Source organism: Pyxicephalus adspersus, chromosome 6 (assembly GCF_032062135.1).
Source record: "Pyxicephalus adspersus chromosome 6, UCB_Pads_2.0, whole genome shotgun sequence".
NCBI lineage: Eukaryota > Metazoa > Chordata > Amphibia > Anura > Pyxicephalidae > Pyxicephalus > Pyxicephalus adspersus.
Genome location: NC_092863.1, coordinates 104,105,474 through 104,132,145, shown reverse-complemented (window position 1 = coordinate 104,132,145; position 26,672 = coordinate 104,105,474). Strand labels below are relative to the sequence as shown.

General features: G+C 39.8%; 1 protein-coding gene across 14 annotated transcripts in view; it reads right to left on the bottom strand.

Annotated features, from left to right (window-relative positions):
- The window catches only part of UNC13B (unc-13 homolog B), a 256,653-nt gene that overhangs the window by 27,032 nt on the left and 202,949 nt on the right, over positions 1-26,672 (bottom strand). For 7 of the 14 annotated variants that reach the window (XM_072413562.1, XM_072413564.1, XM_072413567.1 and 4 more), the window contains 7 exons: positions 25,309-25,443; positions 20,786-20,919; positions 16,476-16,561; positions 12,043-12,078; positions 9,365-9,406; positions 5,615-5,741; positions 4,457-4,553 (listed from right to left, as the gene is read on the bottom strand). In XM_072413562.1, the coding sequence (XP_072269663.1) occupies positions 4,457-4,553; positions 5,615-5,741; positions 9,365-9,406; positions 12,043-12,078; positions 16,476-16,561; positions 20,786-20,919; positions 25,309-25,443 (657 nt within the window). The remainder of the gene's footprint in view (positions 1-4,456; positions 4,554-5,614; positions 5,742-9,364; positions 9,407-12,042; positions 12,079-16,475; positions 16,562-20,785; positions 20,920-25,308; positions 25,444-26,672) is intronic. The other 7 variants (XM_072413563.1, XM_072413565.1, XM_072413568.1 and 4 more) reach the window with 1 other exon arrangement.

Here is a 26,672-nt window from a genome sequence, read left to right as displayed (position 1 = left end):
GGCTTACTATGATAATTCCCTCTCGTCCAACCTCTGCTGTATATGGACGGTAAGAATCCAATGATAGTTCAATGTCAGGTATACTGACAATATAATTGTAATAAAACAAACAAATGGAGACAGTAATGTATTATTTAATACCAAGCTGCATGTATTTGGGCATTTTTTCAACATTTAGCTGCATCTCAAACAAGTTAGGTAGCAGACAAACCAACGCTCCAGTATAAGTAATGAAAAAGTGAATCAAACGTGAGAAAACTGACTTTTGGAGCATTTGCCCTACCCGATATGTTGATTTTCTCATGTTTGAATGGAAGAACTTTTTCTGACACATTCTGACCCATGACGTAGAAACAAACACACGGCACAGACAGGTAGCAAAATCATTCCATGTCAAATGTAAAAGTGAACTGAAGATTGTGATTGCACATCAATATATAAATCTGTGCAAAGTCAGCATGTATCCATATACAATTAAATAGCATGTGACCCAAAAATTTCACTAACTCTATGCATACATTGCGCAACTATATGCGTGTGTATGCATGTATAGCAATATCCATCTACAGTGGAGATTTGGTCCTCTACACATTTCGCAATCAGATGCTTCATCAGGAGGAATCAGAACTAGTAGTACAGGGCACTTTCAAATGAAACATACTACAGCTGTCTCTTACACTGTGATATCCACTGAGAGAAAAGGACAACACATTTATGCAAAGGATAGAAATATTCCCCAATGCAATCTTAGATATAGCAGAATATTTCCAATTCCTCCTGATAAAGCATCTCATTGCGAAACGTGTAGAGAACAAATCTGCATTGTTGAGTGATGTGATTTGGATGGATATTGCTATACACAGAAAGCTGCACAATGTATATGTAAAGTGGGACACATGCCATTTAATTGTGAATGGATACATGCTGATTTGGCACATGTTTCTATGTTTTAATGCTGAAAGTAGTTTCAGAAACTACTATAGAAACTACTTAAAAAAAAGCTGGATGATTTTTTGAAACACATAATATATTTGGGTATTAAAGCTTTAAATAAAGATAACCGAGACTGTTGTTCTAGGAAACATCCGATTGCTTCATGGGAATCAGGAAGAACTTTTTTGGAGCAAATTGTATCAGGGTTTTTTTCCCCTTTCTATGGATCAACTATGTCCATTGGCTTTTATATCTGGGACATGTTTATTTCCCTGGAGGTTGAACTTGATAGACATATGTCTTTTTTTCAACCTGACTTACTATGTAAGTATGTCAGTTTTATTAGACCAATGTTACTTGTCAAACAAGTTGGCATAACTAAAATCACATTCGGCAATCTTATTGTATGCCCATTTTCTGGTTTTATGTGTGCCAAGCAGTCGTATACAATTCTGTAGCAGGGGACATTATGTTACCATCATCCGCCGCAGCATTGGGTCATTACCGCTAATGCGCATTTGTAATTGGATCATTTATTCACTTCTTACAAAACAGATTGTTTGCACTAAACTTCTACCATCTTCTGCAAGTCTTACCAGCTCTGTCTTGTTGTATGTGGGTAGCCTGAAGCTAATATAGACTAACAGAGATATAAAAGAGCTGTACCTGTGATTACCGGACAATGCAATTACACTGCCAGGCGTCTGCCACTGGGGCTATACGAAATGACCGTATTACACAGAGTCCAATTACTTCCTGTAAATCAGATTTGACATCCAGTCAGTGGGCTCATTACTGATCGCCATCAGATACCTGCAGGAGCTCCATAAAGTAATACTGACGGTTCTCGGAAAATTTGAGACACGGTCAGAGGTCATGGGCTCGGGGACAGGGCAATAAATGAAGCGGTAAACACAACGGCTATATTGTGGTTACTTCCATTACTAACTGGATGTTCTCTATATTCAGACTTCATATCCAGAATGCAGAAGATGTGGACTGGGGGACAGATACAAGTGATACAAGCAAGGAAGATGTACATTTAAGCCATCTTTGGAATAACTAGTCTCTGGCTTTCCTAGGATGTTCACATTCTGATATTTGTATTTATTGGTTGTTTAACATTGTTTTTGTACATAGGATGAGTTATGCCCAAGGGAGCTTCATCTATGGACATACTAAATTCAAGGTTTAGTACACATGAGCAAGTCCGCTGCCATATTCGTGTTTAACAGCTTAGATCCACTTTTCTGATTTCTAAAAGCGCAGTCAAAATCCAAAAAGCAGCACACGTATGTGCACTATACTGTCCTCCGATCCTTGGGGGTGGGGATCGGATAAACAAGAAGACAAACAGGAGCTCCCTATTGGCTGTGCTGAATTCACTTCATATCTGGATGTTTTATCATGTTGGTTATCAGAGAGTAAATCGTCTTGTTTGTACTAAGCCTTAGTCATAGACTTTGCCAAAGTTTTATCTAAACCATAGAACATAAATGTCATATTGGCTGCAATAGTTTTCTTTATTCAGGCTTTTTTTTAACCTGGTGATTCTGCTAGTAACAAATTTCTTTTCTGCAACAAAAACCTGCCTGATGGCAATTTGTTTAAAGTGGGGCTTTGGATCAATTTTAAAATAAAATATAAGTAGGAATTATTGACTTGTAAAACCATCATTGGTAAAACTAGAGAAAAAATTGTATTGTATTCTTACACATTCTGTGAATTCCAAACTCAAAATGATTTTTGAAGGATAATATTGCAGGAACAGAGCCTTGTATGTATATATTCGTTCACATTAGTGCAGTTAGCACTTTCTCATGCTACGGAACCGCTGCCTCGGAGAAGACGCAGAATGGGGGTGTCCGGGAGCAGTGCTGGTATAGCTTACTGACACCAGCCATCAAAGATGCAGGCGATGATTCTTTAGGAACAAGCATTGCAGTGCCAGTGACCAAGGTGCCAGTTGCCTGGAGCCATGAAGGTGGGTCTGAACCTGCTCTTACTTTGATATCTTTAAGTTATTACTAAATGAATAGGCCCAGAGCTGAAATAAATGTCTCTGCTCCATATAGATGCACAGGAGTTGGAGCTGAAGTAGCTAAGATGCCACCAATTTCAGGATGTGTGTCACTCTAGACATGTACAAGTCATTTTATGGGACTAGATATGTACAAGTTAGTATATAGGAGATGGCAGTGTGATGCGAGAAGGTAGGGATCAAGAATAGGGATCATGCAGATGACCTCTGTACTCTGCATTTTGACATTGGCTGCAAAACAGTCCATCATCAGATCTCAGTTCCTTTTTTAGTTCACCTGCCAAGTTCTACAAATACCTGTTGACCTGTGCCAGTGAAGTGATTGTGTGATAACAAGGACTTTTTTACGAACGATTTTTTGCCCAATCGATCGTTCGTCGTTCGATTGGAACGATAAAAATTGGAAGTGTGTACGCACCTTTAGTCTTGGACTTTGCCAAAGTTTTATCTAAACCATAGAACATAAATGTCATGTTGGCTGCAATAGTTTTCTTTATTTAGGCTTTTATTTACCTGGTGATTCTGCAAGTAACAACTTTCCTGTCCTAAGAAGAGAACATATAATACAGCTACAGAACACTTACCCCTTACCTTTTCTCCGCAGCATAGGCAAGTTGCCCTGTAGCACACAGAATGGGCCAGAGAAGGCTGATAACATTGACAGACTCTTTATTTTTGTGTACCACCACTGAACAACGACACTGGATTATTAGTCAGGATGGACAGGAATTTCCACTGCTTTAAGATTATACTCTTAGCCAGTAAGAGGAAAGAATTCAGCCACCACTAAAATATATTACATTAATGTTTCTGGGTTCAGATACATGTCTCTCCGGGGCCCAGTACATCTTTACTCTCACTCCCCATCCTCTCACTTAATGGTACAGCGCTAGGTGATTGGTCAGTGCTTTATTGAAATATCACATACAAGTGTGTACTCTTTTTCTATTATCTCTGGTGTATGTATGGCTGTAGGGATGTGAATTCTTTGGTTGACCCTATAAACATATAAATGGCTATAACTAAATAATAAAGGTTAGTTTCAAAGAGTCAGTGTAACATGCAGAGTTCAGAGGACAGATCCAAGGCCCCATTTCTCACAAGGTCATTGCATAGGGTGCCGTGGACACTGGGGTGACATTTTTACTGCTATCACACCTGTAGCATTAGCATTATAATACATTTGAGTATTTAGCATTGGGATCTTCTGAGACTGCAATCATGGCTCCCAACAATGACCGCTCTTTATCATCATGGCTGCCCGCCTACATTTGTCCTAGGTTTTGCTTAGGAGAAAAAAAAAGTATAAGCCCAGCCCATTAAAGATCAGCTTTTTTGAATCTACACAGCAGGAGATCGTACAGCGGCACACTGGGTAAATTCCAAATAAAAATAAAGGAAATGTATGGTCATTGCTGCAGAAGGTAGATCAAAGTTCATCTAAAAACAATCGCTGTAACACCCTGGCGTTGGATGACATACCCCATCTTTCTTGTCACGTTCCAATGCCCCATGGAGAAACTCCAAGGAAACCTCCTCATTCTCATCCAACCACTGCATGACGAACTGCTCAAACCACCTGCAGGAAAAACATGAAAGAGAACCTGTCAGTAGACAATCCGATATGAAGTAGAATTGACATGCAAAAGCAGGTACCTCATACTGGCAGGATATTTAATTTGATTTAGTTTTTATTAGGTCCCCCTCTAGCTGAGACAAACGCATCATGAAAAGCTCAATTTAAATTGGTAATTACAGCCAATGCCTCCCACAATCCACTGCAAAATATAGTCTGCATCAATTTGCATTTTGAGAGGTTATTACGGGAGCTTATTTTTCTCAACCTGATAATGGTAAATTTTCCAAACTTTCTATCATCTATCTCAAGGAACCTGTTAGGTCTTTAATTTAGAACAATACCAAATTACAATTATTGATAATCTATTCTCTTTGTGATGGAAGAGAAAACATCTAGACAGGACACCCACACAAACTGCCTATCTCACCTTTTATCATTAACATTGCTCCCGATTCATGGAGCATGTCAGCTGTCATGTGATGAAGTAAAAAAACATATCATGTGGGCTGTCACATGCTGGGGAGGCGTTTAAACCATGTCAGCTGTAGGAAAGGAGATCACATGATATCAGCCTTCATATACTAAGAAGTTCAGATCATGTGAGTTTTTACATGCTGGGAAGGAGATCAGAACATGTCAGCTGTCACGTGCTGGGAAGGAGATTTGAACATGTCAGCTGTCACATGCTGTGAAGGAGATCTGAACATGTCAGCTGTCACATGGTGGGATGGAGATTAGAACATGTCAGCTGTCACATGCTGGGAAGGAGATCTTAACATGTCAGCTGTCACATGCTGGGAACGAGATCAGAACATGTCAGCTGTCATGTGCTAAGAAGGAGATCAGAACATATCAGCTGTCACATGCTGGGAATGAGATCAGAACATGTCAGCCGTCACATGCTAGAAATGAGATCAGAACACGTCAGCTGTCACCTGCTAAGAAGGGGATCAGAACATATCAGCTGTCACATGTATAAAAGAATCTCAAATCACGTCAGCTGTCACATTGTGGAAAACTGAATTCAGATCAGTCAGCTTTCCTATCCCTACTATACATACGCAGGATATTCAGGCACTTTGTCCTTCATGGCAGGCAGGTCTCGGACATACTCGTTGTACAGCCACTTCACCTTGAAATGGAGGTTCATGTAGTCGGCGCTCTTGCACAGTCTATGTTTCTCATGTTCTGTAGGCAGGAAAGAGAGAAGGGTGAATATCGATACTCCAGCATACACCCAACCATAGGGTCTCAGAATATACTGTGGATGGAATTCAGGGTTCACCAAACACTTTATAATTTTTCTTTTTCTAATTGAGTGAATGATTGCAAAATGATTGATTTGATAGCTTTCATCATGCAAAAGCTAAAGTCCCTAAAGCCATGACAATAGTAAATCCCCTATCTATTGAAGGATACAAGTTGAGATTCACACGTTGACTTCACTCAACACCCATACAAAGGATGAAAAGATAGAGCCAGAGACTCAAACATAGTCTGACATTTATTTGATTCTCAGTCATAATCTAAAGGGGTCTATTTTTAAAGGATTACTGGATGGAAGTATGCTAGACGTACATCCTTGCTGTGGTTCTACCTGACCCTCCCTACGGTTTTCCTTATGCCTAAAATTCAAGAAAAAGTAAAACCTGCCCTTGAAGTGAGTTAAACGCTTTTGTCTAGGGCAGGGAGGGAGGTGTAAAAAGGTCTTATACTTGCCTTACTTGCCCCCACAGGATCCTCATTTTACGTAATCAGTCTATTAGTATCCAATGCACTTTTATCGTGACCAAACACTCTGATGTCATGCTGCGCAATGCAGAACTGACAGTCCTACAAGTGAGGACATGAAGGGCCCTAACCACAACAATAATGTCCAAAGGGAGAAAAAAGCTCCGGCTGCTGAGGGTGCGAGGTAGGCTTTTTTAGGTGCCCCCTAGACCTAAGTAGTTTCCCTTTGTAGTGTGTGTAGTGGGGACTACAAGTTAAAGCCAATTTATCCGGATTTAAGGAGCTGTATTAAATTGGTGGCTGAAGCGGAGCATACGAGTATCTGATATCCCGAAAGTGTGGCACATGCCAGTGAGTTATTAGTGGAAGGACTGTATGAATTAATTATGAGAGTTCATCTTTAGACAAATATTAATAATAGCTTTGGATTTCTCTAGAGAGGTGAAAGGTTAAACCCACTATCATGTTTTTATAGCTGTATATAGACTGTATGAGAATCAATTTGCACTGCAGAATGTAATCCCCACAAAATGGCAAAACATAAAGGGAACAGGCTGGGAAGGTACAGATGTTGCATGGGATATTGTACAATCTGAATGTGCCGTATATGACTGGCTTTGCAAAGGGCTCCAAGGCAATGGGTATTATATGACAAATAGGTTTCAAACCTCAACTTGCTTCTGTATTCATGAGGTGAGCGAGAAAATATCTCTGGTAAGGTGGGAAATAATGCACAGACCACTATTCCTGCAACCTGTATCCAGCCAATTAATGACATTTCCCAGACTGAGCACGCGCCCTACAACTACAGACATTTCTGGCCTGGTTTTCTTCCACCCCCTTATGATGAATATGCTGTATGACTTTCCCAATGCCAGCTAATTAGACCTTCATGACATGCATGAAGGACAATATCACTTTTTTAGAGCTGTAGGGAGCATGAAAGGGTCATATCGCAGCAAGTCAGAGCCTTGGTACAGTGTATTCTCATGAATCAGCACTGCTCTACATTTTATGATATTCTAACAGTTAACATGTAATATGTCAAGTAAAGCCTAAATTATGTAACATCTAATATTGCTTTTAAAGTGGACCTGTCAATAAATGTATCTGCTCACATAAGATTTTTGGCTTTGCACAATATCATTAAAAAACAGTCTTTGAGCACCGGCCATGCCTGTTCCTAGGCTGGGATGATGCAAGGATTTCCTCAGTGTCTTCCCAGTAATATTACTACAACATTAGTCCCAATTTAGTAAAATAAAGACAGACAATCATGGGAAATTTTGAGTGATCTAGCAAACCTGGAATGGATTTCCTAAAATGATTACAATCCTGGAGCAGATCCATTCCAGGTTTGAATGACCACCCAGATTCTCCCATGATAGTCTATTTTCTCTAGTTTTAGAGAGCTTTATTAAATTAGGCTCATTTTAGTGTGAAGGGTTATAGAAAGGGCCGATCTGCATCAGATAGGAAATCATGTCCTAGAAGTGTCACAATTACAACTAAGATGCACTTAAAAAAAGATCACAGGTTCTCTTTAGGAAAGATAACATTTTTGCAAAACTTTCTAAGACTAATATACAGAGCACTCTGAATCCACAGATAAGGAAACCAATAAAATTATTTCCTGAAAATGAAATGGTTAAAATTTTGGCACACAGGGTCGACAAAATTATGAAGAAAAGGCAAACATATTTAAGGGGAGGCATTAATGGAACTCAAGGCTTTAATTTATCCTGCAGGATAAAGAATGATTAGAAAGTGAGGTAGATCAGATCTTACAAGCTACAATATGCATGAGTTAAGCTATGTTCGAGATCTAAAATCTATCAGTGGAGAAACTACAGAGGCATTAAAGATAAAAGAGCATTGAATTAAATGTAATATTGTTCAGAAAACTACAAGGGACTATTGGGTGATTCACTGAGCACTGTGTGAGGTACAGTATGTCTGTGGAGACCTAATCATTATTTTTATATAAAGATTTCCAAAACTCTTATTATATTAGCTTTACCCTCTAGCCCCATGGCCATTATTATAGAGTTGCCGACCCCACCCCATCTTCTCCTCTGAGGCTGTAACCAATTAATTATTAATTGAAAGGGAATTTGTAAGGTCACGTATTGACATTGAATAAGAAGATCTGGCTTACAATGGGCATTCCAATTCATCTCAATGGTGTTCAGTAGGATTGAGGTCAGGGTCCTGTGTAGAACATTCAAGTTCCTTCACCAAGCTGGCCAAACCGTGACTTCATTGAGCTGGCTTTGTACACTCAACGACTCCTGGGTTCCAACTCAATTATAGAGTGGCTGTATACCCAACCATTTTGGTGATGCAGAAACACAGCTTTGTAATATGGAATGGTAGGTGGGCAGCTGTGTGATACCCCTGGACCAGAATGCTTATTGCCAATGGTAAGATCCGGCACTGATCCTACCTTGACAGGTGGGCTCGACGAGTGGTGACCCTTGGAAAGCCCATGATAGTGGAACAGATTTAAGCAACATACATGGCTGCAGAAATATTTCAGAAATGATTGGTTGATACAGCTCAGTAGCAATAAAGTCATAATTTATACCGTCATGACCAACCATGCTGTGGAAATTTTCCCGAAACTTTCACAATTCTTTGTATCAAAAAAGTTGTGAACACATTTCATTTTTTTCTTTCTGTGATTGCAAAGTAAAGTGACACGAGAACATTTTGTACATAATGCTGGAAAAACAAGATATGTTCTCTTGCTAGTTTACAGTTTGGACCATTTTAAAAGGTTCTTTAAAAAAAATGGTAATTACGTGAAATGAAACTACAAAGTTTTGTTTTCTGAAAGAAGATGGAGGCATGGATGGGGATGTTGCTCTAGTATAAAAGTACAGGCAGTTATTTTGTCTGTACCATCTGTAATAATGGAGAGAGGTAGAACACAACGCTCAGTAAAAGACCCTTCATCAACTCCTATTACAATCTACTAAGTATATAAAGCTTCTGAGTGTCTCTGACATGTCTATTGGAGAGGTCAGAGTATTGCAAGTCTCTGCCTTGTGCTTAATCTACAGAAACTAAATTCTTACCACCGAAAAAGTGGATCATGCGGATTCGAAAGACAGCCGGGGCTTGTGACAGATGAGAGATAGACATGAGACAGGAGAACCACATATAACAGATATAGCAGCACGGTGGCTCAGAGGTTAGCACTAGGTCTTTGCAGCGCTAGGTGCCAGGTTCAAATCTCGGCTAGGGCACTATCTGCATGGAGTTTGCAGGTTCTCCCTGTGTTTGTGTGGGTTTCCTCTGGGTACTCCGATTTTCTTTCCAAAAACATTTAGTTAGGTTAATTGACTTCCCCCTAAAATTGTCCTTAGACTGTATTAATGACATAACACTATGGTAGGGACTAGAATAGATCATGAGCCATTTTGAGGGACAGCTAGTGACTTGACTATGGAGTTCGTACAGCTTTGCGTAATATATATAATATAGGGATGGGAGGAAAGCAGAGACAAAGTGCTGGCACCAATAGCATCTAAATTCCCTTTGTTATCAGAATAAAGCTTAATGCTGATTGGTTGCTATAAGTTACAGCTCTTTGATGAAGAATTCCACAATAAAAATAAAACATTTTCTTCCTCTTGGAGATGAAAATGAATAAATGCAATCATCCATAAAAAATATTTTCTGCAAACTCTGAAATGTGAAAAGCACTTTTTGCAATACAAACTAGATTTTGCATTAATCAGTCTTCTAGCGGGCTCTAACCCAGCGTTGGCACAGGCTGTAAGCTTTACTATGCCAGGTCAGTGCTGGCTCTTTTGCCTGTCTTTGCGATGTCTGTAGAGCTCTTCCTCTGAACATAATCAAGTAAATTACTAATGCCGAATAAATAGGAATAATCACATTTTAATACAATGTGACCGACAGCACAATACAGCCATTAAATCGCAGAATTGGAACTATTAGCTACTAATTATTTCTATTGACTTCAAGTGGGTTGTCTGATTTTCAAAGGGATTCTGGCATAATAATTTACATTTTTGATGCATTCATTACTAGGAAAGGGAAATGCTTAACAAACCTCTCAGTAAAGAAAAAAATATTGCTGAGGAAGATGGTGACTGAGCAATAAAAGAAAACCAGTTCTGATTGAGGTTATAAAAAGTATTGAAGTGACCCTACCAGCACTGGGTAGTCTATAAAAAATGAGGGAATAAATTCTCATTTCTACCAGCCTTGAAATGCTGCTGGATAGCTGCTGGTGTTCCAAACAGTGAAGTGGGTCAAATACCTGTTTCCCCCACCACACATAGTGGTTCCTCCCAATCACCTACTCTTTCTACTGACATACAAACAAGTGGAAGAAACCACAGCATGTGATGGGGGAGCATGTTATCTATCAGACCAGATCAATACTCACAGTGGCCAGAGAGGGGCAGTGGCATTTCAAGACCCGAACCACCCTAAAGATGAGTCTGATACCTCTGGCCTTAAAACGCTGCCCACTGCAAAGGTTTACCAATCACTGAATTGGTTTAAATATCTGTTTCCCCTACCACATGCAGTAGTTTCTCCTAATCTTCACCTCCGAGGGGGGCATACAAACAAGTGGAAGAAACCACTGAAGGTGCCAGGGGAGCGGCTGAATACTTGCAATGACCAAAGAGGGACAAGGCAGCTGCATTTTCAAGACTCAAACCACCCTAATGGTCAGTAATATTACCTCTTTTAACAGATAGGGTTTTGGTTACAAGTGATCCTGCGCCAAGAGTGCCACTTATGAGTTTTTATATCTGCACAGGCCTATTTAAGAAAGAATTGGGAAATTAGGAAAATTTAGTCCGGTATTTCCTAATATCAGGTTCCATATTTGATAATCTAATTGCAATTCTCCAAATTTATACAGGTTCATCATCAGACTTTTTTCCCTAGCAATCTGGCCAAGAAAAGGTTGGAGCTCCCACTGTGACCAAAACCTGAACCAGACCAAATTGCAAAAAAAAAAAAACTATTGTGGCATCAATGTGGCAGGAAATATTTATTTTAATTTTGTTGTGGTCACCATGTAAAGTATCTAATATGCTATTTCACCAACAAAGGTAAACCAGGCAGCTCCAGGTAGACAGTTATAGGTCAAAACTAATATAACAGGTTCTGGCCTCCCAAACTGTACTATATAGATTCAATCTGATTGGCTGCCATTAGTTAGACTAGATATGAAAAAGTTCCAGTCTTGTATTGGAAATAAAAGTGGTTACCTATAATATAATCCAGGAACTGGGGCTTAACATTACCTATAATATAATCCAGCAAGTTGGGCTTGAAGTTAAAGTAGATTTCCAACTCAATTCCTTCAGTTGGATTTGGTTGGATATGGGCAGCTTATGTGGAAAGGTCTGACTTTTCTGTGACCCAACCCCCCCCCCCCCCCCCCCCCCCCCCCCCCCGCCTTTCTCCCCTCACTTCTCAAAATTAGGTATCAGCCCAATTGTTGGCAATTCCCACTTGGAAAACAGCACCCCAGCAAAACATGGGAGCAGAAGGAGGGTGGTTTTACAGCTCGGAGTATATAGACATCGTACCCTTGATAAGAGCCCTAACCTTCCAACCAAGGGATATGACAGCTTCCAATGGAAATCTCCTTTAAGAAGTTCAGCTTCATCCGATAGATATTGAGGAATGTATGTTTTCTAAAAGCAAAAAAGGAAGACTACAAGCAGTAAACTACCCCCCAAGGGCAGAACTATGGGGTACTTACCACTCAGCCAATGTAGTGCACTTATCTTATCCAGGACTTGGACATGGGAAAGGTGGGAAAGGAAAGACAAGAGTGTTACAAGTCTCCATTCAATACACCATTCATTACTGTATAGAGAATGCCAAATGAGATCCAGAGTCGGCAACCCATCTATTATCATTATGACTCCATCTAGGTTATAGACTCCGTAAGAGAAGGTAGGTGGACAGGATAATTACATATCGACAGCTCTTTCAGAAGCCAATTTAAAAAGATGATTGTAAAGCATGAACGCAAGATAAATAATAAAGGCTAAGGTGGACAAGAAGGCAGAACATATTCTGCATCAAAATAAATTTACCTAGCACTTACACATATACTTGACAAGCACTTGATGCACTGAAAATTGATGGCTTTTATTCATCAAGTCCACCCTTTTGTTATTGTTCTCTATTGGACATGGGCAAGAGCTCAACCAGGGGCTGCAAGAGTATCACCTAAACCACAATATAACCTCCAACAGGACCCAGCGGCCCCAGCCTATTGATATGACCCTTCTATACATGAATTTGTTTTTCATGTGCTTTAAAACTAACCTTGTCAATTCTTAAACAAAACAGGACTGTCTGTCAACTGGAATACCATCTGATCCCTTTAAAATGTTGGGGGAGGAAAAAAGCAGTAAGTGTGCAGTCTGTATGAGGTTATCTAGATGAGATGATCACTGCCTGGACTGAATAGAAATCATTAGACTGAGAAACAATAGCAGGATGAGAGTACACAAAGTTCTGTCTGTCTGTCTGTCTGTGGATATTTTGAAGCAACTTTATTTCCACAGATACAGTCAGGTCCCACACAGAGGTTTAGAAAAACATAAACAACATATCTGCAATTGAGGTGTATAGAAACCTAGGACCAAAAATTTAATCAGTTACAAGTTATTAGATGTGATGTGATATTTTTTCCCCAAGATCTACTTCCATTCTTTTTCTTCTCTGTTATACCTGGTGTTTGCATTATACATCAAATGATTGTAAATTTTCCCTCCTCATTTTATATGATAGTATTTCATGATGCATATAACATATATTAAAATAGGGCATTCTGTGGGGGCAGTGTTTTGATCTGGAGTACCACTGAAGACCCTGTTATGATTTGGGATGCCTGTGGGGGCAGTTTTACGATCTGGAGTATCACTGAAGACAGTGTTATGATTTGGGGTGCCTGTGGTGGCGGTGTGATAATATAGGGTGCTCGTGGGGGCAGTGTTATGATTTGGGGTGCTGTGGAGGTGGTGCGATAATATGGGGTGTCCATGGGGGCAGTGTGATATTCTGGGGTGGCCGTGGGGGCAGTGTGATAATCTGGGGTGCCCGTGGGGGCAGTGTGATAATCTGGGGTGCCCGTGGGGGCAGTGTGATAATCTGGGGTGCCCGTGGGGGCAGTGTGATAATCTGGGGTGCCCATGGGGGCAACATCATGATCTGGGGTGCCCATGGGGGTAGCATTATGATACTGGGTGCCCATGGGGGTAGCGTTATGATACTGGGTGCCCATGGGGGTAGTGTTATGATACTGGGTGCCCATGGGGGTAGCGGTATGATCCTGGGTGCCCATGGGGGCAGTGTTATTATCTGGGGTGCCCATTGGGGCATTGTCAAGATTTAGGAATGCAGCAGTTGCTCAGAGCTAGGTTCAGCAACATTTTGTGCTCAAAAAGATCCTCTGAATATACTAAATGACCAGATTTTCCCATCAATGGTTTAATAGCACAGACATATTCCAAGATGACAGTACCAGGACTCATCTGGCTCAAATTTTAAAAAAAGGGAACATTTTTTCACACATGGATTGGCCATGTGGGGGTGTGCTAGAGAGGACTTTATGCAGGGGTCCCATATATTAAAAAAAAAAATATTGAGGAAAAATTGGTTCAGCAGAAATAAATACTGTGACATTGCATAACCATAATGAAATGATACCACAGCATATGTGTGTCATAATAAAAGCTAAAGGTTATCCAATTAAATTTAGACTATTTGGCCAGGCAATTTATGATGACTGGATAACACTAAATTTCAGAATGCCCTAAATATTATCCTTCCACTTACCTGTCCAAACAAAACCAAACTGTTTCCTAACTATGTCTCCTAACTCATCCTGGAACCTGGCACAGGGCGGTGATGGCAGATCGGGTGAGTGTTGATATAAAAGAGGTTCACTTATTACATCGACTTCTTTTATGTGATCTGGATGAAATCATTAGAAGGATTGGCCTACGCGCCGAGCCAGCATTGCCCTTCATTACTTGGACAATTAGCGTGAACTACAGTGCCCCGTCGTGTGACCTCTGGCTGACTCATATGTAGGTTGGCAGAATAAAAAAAATTAGGAAAAAGAACTCAGCAGGATACGGACAGGAGGCAAGCGTTCACAGCACAGCGGGACTCAACAGGTCAGAGGTCAACCCTTCACTCATTGTGATACACAGCCAAGAAGAAGGTAGATTTTCAGCTGGAACATAGTCTGCTGGTCTAAATAATGGAGCATGTAGAATCTACTGAGGCTGATGTATGCTGTAATACATCAAAATTATTCATTAAATAACTATAATTCTAGATTCTATAAAAAAAAAAAAAAAAAAAACTTTAGTCAGAACTCTCAGAAAACTTATTATGAATAATCACTGCGTGGAAAACGTAAGAAGATGGAATCAAATCTTCAACTGTGGCCACCTATGCAATGCACCAAGGTCTGCATGGTCACCCGTGAAGGAGAAAGGCTATGCATCACTCTGCACAGGGAGCTCGTTAGCTGGGGTTCTTGTGGGGGCAGTATTATCTTGAGAACCATGGGGGGCGGTGTCATGATCTGGAGAACCATGGGGGGCAGTGTCATGATCTGGAGAACCATGGGGGGCGGTGTCATGATCTGGAGAAGGGGGGCGGTGTCATGATCTGGAGAACCATGCGGGACAGTGTCATGTCTCGGAGAATCATGGGGGAATTGTCACGATCTGGAAAACCATTGGGGGCAGTGTCATGATCTGGAGATCCATTGGGAGCAGTTTTATGATCGGGAGAACCACTGGGGGCAGTGTCATGATCTGGAGAACCATTGGGGGCAGTGTCATGATCTGGAAAACCATTGGGGGCAGTGTCATGATCTGGAGATACACTGGGAGCAGTTTTATGATCAGGAGAACCACTGGGGGCAGTCTCATGATCTGTGGTGCCAAAGGAGAAAATCTCAGGATCTGGGGTTCATCCAGTTGGTCAGAATGAGGTCAGCAACATTTTGTGGCCAAAATAAACTTAAGATAGAACCGAATCTTCAACTCTGGCCACCTATGCAATGCACCAAGGTCTGCATTGTCACCTGTAAAGGAGGAAGGTCATTTTCCTCTAAAATGTAAGTGTAAAAGTAATCCTAGGCTATGCATCACCCTACATAGGGAGCTTTCGTTATGCCGGGACTGAATGTGACATTTGCAGTGGTTTACTTCCTCCTGCATAACTAAATCTGTGTTTCACATTTGTAACTGTACATAACTTGTAATGTTGGGAGTTTTAAAGCCAACTTGATCTAAGTTCTCTCATTTTTTTCCTTCTATTTTGCCTCTTTGCCAGTTATACTTACCTAAATAACATTCTGTTACAGGTACGCAGTAGTAACTTACTGGGCTGATTTGCAGAATGCATTTCATGGGGGCTGCCATATTGCATTTGGAATGTATGAGAATGACTTTCCAAGCATTATTTATAAATCTGACGCCTTTTATTCTAAAGCATCACATTTTCGGTTAAGATAAAAATGTTTGCTTAACCTTACTATGGTCTTCAAATTAATTGAGCTAGTAGTCCACATGGAGAACCGCCAGCATCTTCTGAAAACAGTTTCAGATGTACAAACAAAAGATCATTGTAAAGCGAGCTCAGCAATGGATTTCCGATTCCAGGTACACTTTACAAATTAGAGTGAAAAAGGCAACAAAAGGAGAAGCTATTTTTCAGCCAATTGTCATCCAACACAATTGGCGGTGTTCTCTCCTCTTTGTGGCGATCAAAGAGCAAAGTTCTACTACCAAAAAAGTTCAGACATACCTGTAAGGCACAGACAGACAAATAAGAACAATACTTTAAACCTAATAATGCTTATAATAAGCTTACACATAAAACATTGATGTGGAAACTTCTAGCAAGGCATTGGGTTCTTCCTACGACGAAATATGGAGAGATCATGGCACAACAAAAGGCTGGAAGGCTGTTCAGAGTTAAATCAAAGGCAGATGAGCAGCAAACAAACATTGTTCTTGCATTTTATTTATATATATATTGCAATGTAACAATAGGCCTTCAGCTAGTGTTGTATCATAAAACAGTAAAAAACAAAGGTCATAACTGACTGACAGATGGACTTTGGTCGCCCCTGACTAAACATGGCTGTCCTCTTACCTTCCATAGCATACTTCATATCTTGTGAGAAAAGGTTCCACATGACCTCCGCGCTGACCTTCCCAACACTCAGCTCCTGAGGAAACCTTGAGAAATAAGAGCAGATATCACTTAGTAAATCAACACAAATAGGGAATAAAAATAGGGGATAGTTTCCTTAAGAGATGTAAGGTAGTTCAGCACTAGAAGGTACTACAAGGGGTATATATTACAACATTACAAAGTATTTGCCATCCCTGAACCATGAACGGAATTATTGTGGGAGCTCAACCAGTATTTCAGCACATATAAAACATGTGATCATCTGTTTAAATTCATGCTCAATCCAAAACCATTGTTTTCTTCCATAATTTATATATAGAAAAACTGTGCTAGGATGCTAGTAAGATTTTTTTTTCTTTGCTGTGTCACAAAAAGTGAAGGCTAATGGAAAATCTTAGAATCGTCATTTATAGGGAGGGGGTGGGTGTCTCAAAGGACATTGTCATGCGTGTATTTGGAACTAAACAAAATTGCATAAATGTACAACCTAACTTGGAAGGGATGTTCTCATTTTTGGATCTCAAGTAAGCATAAATTATCCCAATAGGTGATAAATAAAGCTACAAACTTGGCTCCAAATATTTACACATTCTATTAAAAAATCAAATATGAAGAAGTGATGCTTTAAAGGTCCCATTACAGACATTGCATTGTACAATATTTGCAAACAGGAGTAGCATACCCTACCATTATTATTATAAGGATCATAGGATTCAAACTGCTGTATCCATCATCACAAGTTTAAAGCGACAAGGCAATCATGACGTGGAATTGGCCCTACTAGACTGAGGGCCAGCACAAGAAAAAAAAATTCCTATCTGAGTGACAGTCAAATTAGTATGAAAGTATAAGCATTGTCTAGGATTGGAAAATAAAAAAATAAGCTCTGCAATACTCACCTCTGCTCCGTAGCTGATCCCCACAGACTCACCTTTTCCCCATTGCTGCTCCTCCTCTAGCTTAAAAGAATTACAATGTCACTGAACCTTGAGTCCAAGACCTCAATGACAAATCCCTTGCGAGAGTATGACCATGCTGACCTGGAATCATACTACAGCGTTTGTAAATCATTATTTTAGCACCATTCTTTGCACTTGTGAGAACCCCAGAGAATAAGTAGAATGTCCTGCCATATCACCTGGCGGAAGAAACCGGAATCATAGGAAGTAGAATGTGCATTTTTAAATGTATGGTGCTGTGAGGGTTTATGGAATGGGACAGGCAAACTGGAGTTCTTTTTTAAATCCAGTACTTCAAATGCAGAATAGAAAAGGCTTATTTAGGACTGCAGACCAAAGTAGAATCTGGCATTGGCAAGACAAGGCATGCAATATACACAAAGAGGACCTGTTACAGTTTTTTGGAAAATAATAGTTATTTTAAGATTTACCAGCATACATGTGTGGCAGAGCTGTGTGTCCATGATGAGGGTGTGTACACCAAAATATTTATTGCCTATATGTTATTTAATGTTATACTTGGCAGCTGCAAATACAACTTCACACATTGGGTCTGATTTATTAAAGCTCTCCAAGACTGGAGAAGGAGAACCAGTGTGATCCAGCAAACCTGGGATAGATTTGTCAAAAATCAATTCTTATTAGTTGGTCAATGTTTTCATCTATTGCAGGTTTGCTGGATCACACAGGTTCTCCCAAGATAGTTAATCTTCTCCAGACGTGGAGAGTTTAAATAAATCCAGCCCACTGTAAGCAGTAACACAAGAAAGAGAAGGAAAGCAATAGATGAGTAAGTTACAAGAGAAGACAAGCACAGTGTTCCCCCAGCCCATTTTAGAAACCACCTGGATGTTTTTAGGTGGTTACTGAAAAGGAAAATATTGAAGCACTTGATGATCCAACACTCAGGTTGTACATATCATCCCTGTTAAAGGTTGAGGATAAATCGCCCAGTGTCATACACCACCCTGAGGCCTCTTAAGCCTAAATTCTGCTGGAGTCTCTTGCTTCTACCTCCAATATCTTGGACCCCCAACTACTCCTAATGCCAAGTGAAGCCTCATAAGTACAAGTGGCTTCCCTCTAAGGAACATACATTAAAGCCCAAACCTCCCAGTAATGACTAGAAGAGATGATGACTCCACCGAAATCCTTTAAATAGTAAAGTTTTTGGAAGAATATTAAAAACTTCAATAAAAGGTCTACATATCCATTTAGAAAAAAGGAAGCCGATGCGATAACCAAAAAAAACTGAGCAGTAGAGTGAAGAGAATTGGGAGTTACTGAATATTTTCTTATACATATATTATATTCTTAAATGCAGTCTGTACAAGATATTTTAGGCAACAGGCCCCCTTTACAGACACATGCAATATCTAGGTCTGTGTCAGCCAACATACAAAGCCAAGACAACCATAGCGACCCCCACCCAGTAGGACCCATGCATGGCGAATGTTTCCTATCAACTATGGTGCAGTCCAAAATGTACCTTGGCTACTAAATATTTAATTATACCATCCCCACACCCAAGTCTGCACAACTGGTTTGCTGGGTTCCCTGGTCTGTACACCTGCTGGTCTCATTATGAGAGTTTCCCACAATCTCCATGCAGAGTTTTCAGTGCTGTACACCTGATGTGCCATTAATAAGGGGCTTGAACCATCTTTGTGCCTTGTTCCTGGATCAGCAAACCAGCTGGGTTCTCTTATGAGGCGTTTCCAGCATCTTTCTGTATTTTTAGAATACAAAGAGTGAAACAGGGGGTTCTATAACTTTCTAAGGTCAGTGGTAACACCCGAAATTCCCAGGTGTACAGGAACAGAGTTGGGGACTATGGCAGAGAGATTTGTTGATGTATGCAGAAGATAAAACACATTTGTGACTTACCATACTTCACCTGCAGTTATTGTAAATATTGTGTGTCTAGTGATAAAATTTCCATGATAAAAATACACTAGGGAATCACATAAAATAAAATGGAAATATAAGAAAAGAATGGCAGCAAGAATAGACAGGATTCTACTATTGATGAGACATCAAACGCAAATGTAAAATGTGTTTATTCTTGACATACCAAACCCGGATGGCGGGTTGGCAGCAAGATGTCATCTTCAAATATGATCTAAGGCAGGGGTCAGCAAACTTTTTTGGCTACTAGGTCATTTTAGGAGGTCAAGAAGGCACACTAGGCCGGACTCTCACTCAAGTTCTGTGCTGATGGCTCCTCCCCCCACCAGGCACGCCCCTGAAAGGAAATCCCTCTACTCCGCACTGCAAAGAGAGGAGAGGGAATGTCCCCTTACCGGGGCTGCAGGTTGCCGACCCCTGCGGGGCGGGATTCGGCCAGATCGACCAGGGGGGCGTTGGGCTGAAACAGGCTACTGGCTAGGCCGTATCTGGCCTAAACGCCAGAGTTTGCCGACCCGATCTAAGGTGTGGATGGGGAAAGTAGTTCTTTTTGAATTCAAAAGTCCACGAAAAAGAGAGCTGTTGTGTCAGCCAAAGTATTTGTAATTCTCTCTATCTGTCCTGAGATTAGGTTCCGAGGGAGCACATATGGTAAACTGACCTTTCACTATCCCGGTATCTGCTTTTGGCCCGGCGCAGAGGAAGTTTCGGGCGCCGACATCTTCTTCATTCTTTTTCACACAACACCTGATCTTGCACTGCACAGGCGCAAGATCAGGTGACGTAGATGGAGGAAAAGTGCAGATCTCACTGCACATGTGTGGGATCGAGATTTTTTTCGTCCCATAAAAAAAAAAAGGCAGAACACTGATAAAGTCCTTACTTTTTCTATGAGTATGTTACATTGCAACCCAGATCAACCCAGGTGCAGGAAACCCTATACCAGTTTTAAAGTCCCAAAATCCACTAAAAAGTCTAGATGCAATATTTTGTTGCACTTTGGAGCTCTCTGGAGGAAATTAAAAGTGCATCATTGTATTAACAGTAATAACCATGTGGGGTGCAATGTCTTACCTGTACATAAAAACGCAAAGCAATTCTTGTCTACAGGCTACTCCTTTACAACAAAATAGCACCCAGCCCTCCCAATTGTCCTTTCAAACCTGGTCAGGCCATCCAGATGATGAGCATGCAACTCAGGCGACAGGCAAGCATGAGCAATGTTTTCCCTCACTCACCCTGCCATCAGGAAGCTTGGCCGACGTCACTTATACAACAAGAGACAAAGCGGACAGGAAGACAGACTGACAGGAGATGACCGCTCTACAAAGCACAGAAGGGTTAGAAGGAGACAAGGTGAGGCGGACATGGAGCGCCCAGACAGCGACGGGAGCTGCTTACTGGTTTAGTACAGGAGTGTAGGCGTTCTTATCTTCCTCGATAATCGATACAATCAGCGTGATCAACTTGGGCCAAAAATCCAGGTTCTTTATACAAGGCCCTTGCTCTTCGGGAGGTAGATCCTGCTTCTTGTTCTGGAGAAACAAAAGTCAAAGCAACATTAGTAAGTGTGATAAAAATATATAGGGTCTGTATATAGACTATAAAATATATTCTGCTTCTATGAAGAATAGTTACTGCTTTGTTACATTGTTTTTAGAGAGCAGTATCTAAAACTAGAAACAGCGGGATGACCCTGAAAGCTGAGCACAGAACGCCTTGAAGTCTGATAAGAGACCCTTGTGGTTAGAACCAGCTTGAACAAAAATTAAAGATGGCGGACTTTCATTTTTGTGCTATTATTTTTGCTTTACCCCGTTATTATTAAAAATGGCACATCCTATTGAATAAAGAAAGGTACAAACCACTTAAGGTTAAAAGTGTGTAGGATTTAAAGGCACATATCTCCAAAGCAAACAAACAGTAGTATTTTCGTATCTTTAAAATTATACAACTTTTAATTGCAGCAGTTTTTCTCCATAAAAACATATACATTTATACAAAAACATGTTTCAACACAAAGAAAACATTGGTAAAATATTTTTCATCCACCTAAAGCGGTTACTCCATTTTTCAAATATTTGTTCATGTATTTCTGTAGATGAACACCATATTTTTAATTTCACTTAACGTGTTTCGCGGATGTAAATCCTCTCCATCAGCAGTTTTAAATGGTTAAATGAACCAAATATTGTTTAGTAAAAAAAATACTAAGTAAAAAAAACTTGGTTCCTTTCACCATTTAAAACTGCTGATGAAGTGGATTGGATGGATTTTCAAATGGAGTAACCTCTTTAGATGGATGAAAAATATTTTAACAATGTTTTCTATTTGTTTAAACATGTTTTTGTAAAAATGTATACGTTTTTATGGTGAAAAACTGTTGCAATTTAAAGTTGTATAATTTTAAAGATACGAAAAGTTATCTAGTGTTTGTTTGCTTTGGGGATATATGCCTTTAAAATCCCACACACTTTTAACCTTAAGTGGTTTGTGCTTTTTTATTCATTTTTGTGTCAAAAATGTTAGACAAATGCTTTATCCATCCTATTAACGGTTTGTGAACTTTTTGCTTATATGGACTTCCAATTATACTGTATTGGACAAGCTGCTTAATGGTAACTAGAAATAAAGAAGTGATTCTGTATGCCTATAAAGATTGATGTATTTCCTTGTTTTAGTTAGAATCTCTTTACTTTAACTGCAAAGTATTTGTTTTCTCTGTTGCACAATATATATTCATAATTAGGATCTACTGACTAAAATTTAAAACAATGATTAAAATTATATAATTTTACACACAGAGAAATCTGCTTCAGTTTCTGAGGTGTAACTATAGGGAAAATCAAACGCTGCCTGTATCATACAACCTGCAAGTAGTATTATCACAGCAGTTTTTGGTATTTTGGTATTCAAAGGCCCCCTGTATCATAGCAAATATAAGCTACTCACTTTTAACAGGACTTGTAATGTTCTCATAAATGTCAAGGACATACACCACCATTTATATCCACATGGGAAACTCAGATACATTAATTAACCCCCCTAGCGTTCTAATTCTGTCATTTTTTGATGCAAAAAGTGATCCTATTTTTTTTTGCGTAGAAATTTTTGTTTATATTGTGGGCCCTATACAGAAGTGATTCTGTATGCCTATAAAGATTGATGTATTTCCTTGTTTTAGTTAGAATCTCTTTACTTTAACTGCAAAGTATTTGTTTTCTTTAAATTCTAAAATTTAAAACAATGATTAAAATGTTATAATTTTACACACAGAGAAATCTCCTTCAGTTCCTGAGGTGTAACTATAGGGAAAATCAAACGCTGCCTGTATCATACAACCTGCAAGTAGCATTATCACAGCGGTTTTTGGTATTTTGGTATTCAAAGGCCCCCTGTATCATAGCAAATAATAGCTACTCACTTTTAACAGGACTTGTAAATGTCAAGGACATACACCACCATTTATATCCACATGGGAAACTCAGATACATTAATTAAGTCAGCATGGAGTGAGTCAAGGCAGATGCTGATTTCCAAGAACAGGATGACAGGATGACCATTGTGCAAATTCCCTGTTCTATAAGAATACGACCATTTCATGGTATCAGAAAGCCTGGATGAGGTATTTATTCTTTCGATTTACTTGGCTGAAGGTGTAAATTGTTATCAGTTGTCAGGTAGAGATGTGAAAATGGCATTATATGTGGAAGATAGGAAGTGTCAAGGACCCCCCCATGTATAGGAATGGATGTTCCAATTTGGTGAAGATGACCAATTTTCCACCACTTGAAGTTGTCCTCCCTTTCCAAAATACCCATGCAGGGGTATGTATGTCCCTGACACTTATTAGAAATGAAGAAGCAACGATGATCAGTATCAGTATGACAGAACAAATCCATAAAATTGTGACCACAAACAGGATAAACTAGACCCAATTTGTTTACCAGGCTATCATGGCAGTGGATCTATTATTTCTTCAATATGTGCAAAAGGACAAGCAGAGGTTAACAATAATCAGCTTTTTATTAAGATTTCTTTATATATATTTTTAGAAGAAGAAAGCTGTAGCTGTAACTACTTGAAAAGATTGAGTTTGACTTTTAAAGTGCTATTAAAACTCATGTCTATCTAAGACTATCCTGTGCTGTGCAATTTCACTGCAAGACAAATAGGGCTGTCACCATATTACTGGAAGTTGAAATATAATGAGTTTGTTGGAAGGAAATAAAAGTTACAGAAACAGCTCAAAAAATATTAACTGCGTATAAATGCGTAAGTAACTGCTATTTACTTGTTATGTTGAAAATCTTAAATAAAGAATGTTTAAAAAAATTTTACCTGCTGTGGTAATTCTACTGATTGATTGCAATAAATATGTCATTTTTTATTTCTGTCCATAATTCCATGGATCTCTTACACTATCTCTGAGTTATATTCTTTATGTTCTAGATATGGACAGAGGTGAAAAGAAGAAGGTTGTTATAATTTACAAAGTAACAATTTGTAGTAACTTTATGAAGAGATCCCCTGTGCAGGAACTTGTTATTCTTCACAGACTCCATAATGGGAAACTTGCTGCCCTATACAGGAGACCCCCCCCCCCCCCGAGAGGGAACATGTTGGTAATATATAGAGACCTTCTTCATGTAAACTTGTTTCCAACTTACAGAGACCATCCATGGGGGAACTTGTGGCCAATATACAGAGATTGCTTATGGGAACTTGTTACCGACTTTTGAGGGCCTCCCATTAGAGAACTTATGTCCGTGTGCAGGGACCCACTGCCTGGGAACTTATTCTACACAGACCATTTTTTGGGAGACTTGTCACCAATATAATGAAACCGCCTGGGGGAACTTAGTACTTGCTGCTAGTTTGCAGAGACCCTCCGAGAGGGAACTTGCCGCTAATATATAGAGATTTTCATCATCGGAACTTGTTAACCAACCTACAGAAACCACCTATTAGGAAACATGCAGCCAATATACAGAGATTTCTTGATGGGAACTTGTTACCAACTTATGAAGACCCTCTATAGGGGAGGTTGCTGTCAGTATGCAGAGACCCCCTGTGTGGGAACTTGTTACCATTCTACACAGACTCCATATTGGGAAACATGCTGCCTATACATAGAGACCCCCTGAGAGGGAAATTGTTGCTAATATATAAAGATTTTCATTATAGGATCTTCTTAGAAACTTACAGACAACCTATGGGTTAACTTGCAGCTAATATACAGAGATTGCTTTATGGGAACTTGTTACCGACCTATGAAGATAGGGGAGCTTGCTGCTAGTATGCAGATACCCCCTGAGAGGGAACTTGTTGGTAATATATAGAGATTTTCATCATGAGAACTTGTTGCGACTAAGACCTTCTGGGAGGACCATGCTGCCAATGTAACAATATACAATAAAAATCAACAATGAAAATCAATGAAATCAATATACATGAACCTCCTATGGGGTAACTTGCTTCCAATATAAAGAAACCTCCAGCATTAGAATTTTCTGAATTTAGAGACCCCTCCCTCCTGTGAAGGTGTATAACTTTTATAATATAAAATCTGAAAATGACTGGAAAGAATTGAATAGCCTTTATAAGCTGCAGATCAAGGGAAAAGTAATGCAGCAGAGGAGGGGCATATAACAGATCAGAGCCGATAGTCCCTGCCCACGAAGCCACATTTCCGGGCCCCACCACCGTATTGCCCAAGAAGCCGATGTTTCTGAGCCCCTTCGCTCTACCATGTTTTTAAAAAGTGGCACTTGGGGTATCTTTGTATTGATTTGTCCTAACCAAACTCTATAAATAAAAATTTATTTATAAAAGTAAAATCCACAGCTACATTGAAACTTTACAAATAAAAAATATCTATAAAAGAAGGAATGTTTATGAACAAATAAAAAGAGGAAACGTACTGGGTCGGACTGGTACTCGCGGCTGTACAGCTCGTGACAGTTGTTGAAGATGTATTCGTAGGTGGAGTTCAGACAGGCCTTGACGCAGTCTCTGACCACCTGGCTGGCACGTGGAGGGCTCTGTAGTTCTTGTACCTGGCCAAGAAGACACAAAAATACGATCATTGTACACCGAAGATATCATGGCTTGTTGAAGCTGGTCATTTGTTAAACATGAGCCAACAATAGGCGACAGGAGCTCTATAACAACTTCACACACAGAGAAGCATTCATATATCTAAACACACATAGCGGGTCAATTAGAAGACTTGAAGTGGACAAATCATGAAGAATCTGATTGTATTATGCCAAGTATATGCTCAGTAATGTGTCAGCATAACACTTCCAGGTATTTTTTACCACTCAAAGAGATCAGAGTTCTACCCCTGACATCTGCTTATCTCTCCAGAAGGACACAACCATTGTTCAGGAATCACCCAGGTTTACTAGCTACCTCTTGGACTGGAGTGGCACCTCAGAGATGACACAACCATGTAAATCCTGGTATCTTTGGAGTCATTGGCTGTGTCCATTTATATCTAACATAGTGCTACTGCCTCTCACCTTGCTACAAAATACATTGCACTGTCACTGGGAAAGAGGAGACTAAGGAAATGTTTCCAGCTGCCTGCAGCACACTGATGACATAATTTTAGTCCTGAGTCACTTATGGAAGCTAAAGGATGTCTTTTTTGTGAGGAAAAGGTGTGGCTAAATGAAAATGATGCTGCTGTATATAGCATTGTGACTTCTTTGTAATCTTTTTATGCAGATAGAGTTACTGGCAGGTCCACTTTAACAACTAATGTAACCTCTTAGATCCTAATGAGCCCTGCTAAACATTATATACTCCATATTGCTATCCGTTATTTTTTATTATTAATAAACAGGATTTATACAGCACCAACATATTACGCAGCGCTGAACATTAAACAGGGGTTGCAAATGACAGACAGATACAGACAGTGACACATGAGGAGGAGAGGACCCTGCACCAAAGAGCTTACAATCTAGCATTTTAGAAGTTATTTGCTCCATGTCTGAATTGTCTCTGCAAGGAATAAGAGTCACAGAGATAATTAGAATTTGAGCTTTCAGGACAAGATTGAATGTGATTTGTGGTTCAAGGAAATACCATTTTGGAGAGCACATTGTGAATTTGTGCACCAGACAGTGCTAAATTCTAGGAGACTGAACAATACCGACGCAGGAAATCATTTTACAGAATTCTGTCAAAGCCAAAAAATGTCATAGCTCTGCCCTGATGTGCATAATTCATGACCAATATCTGCTTCTGTACATCATGCCAGAACAGAGCGGTGCTA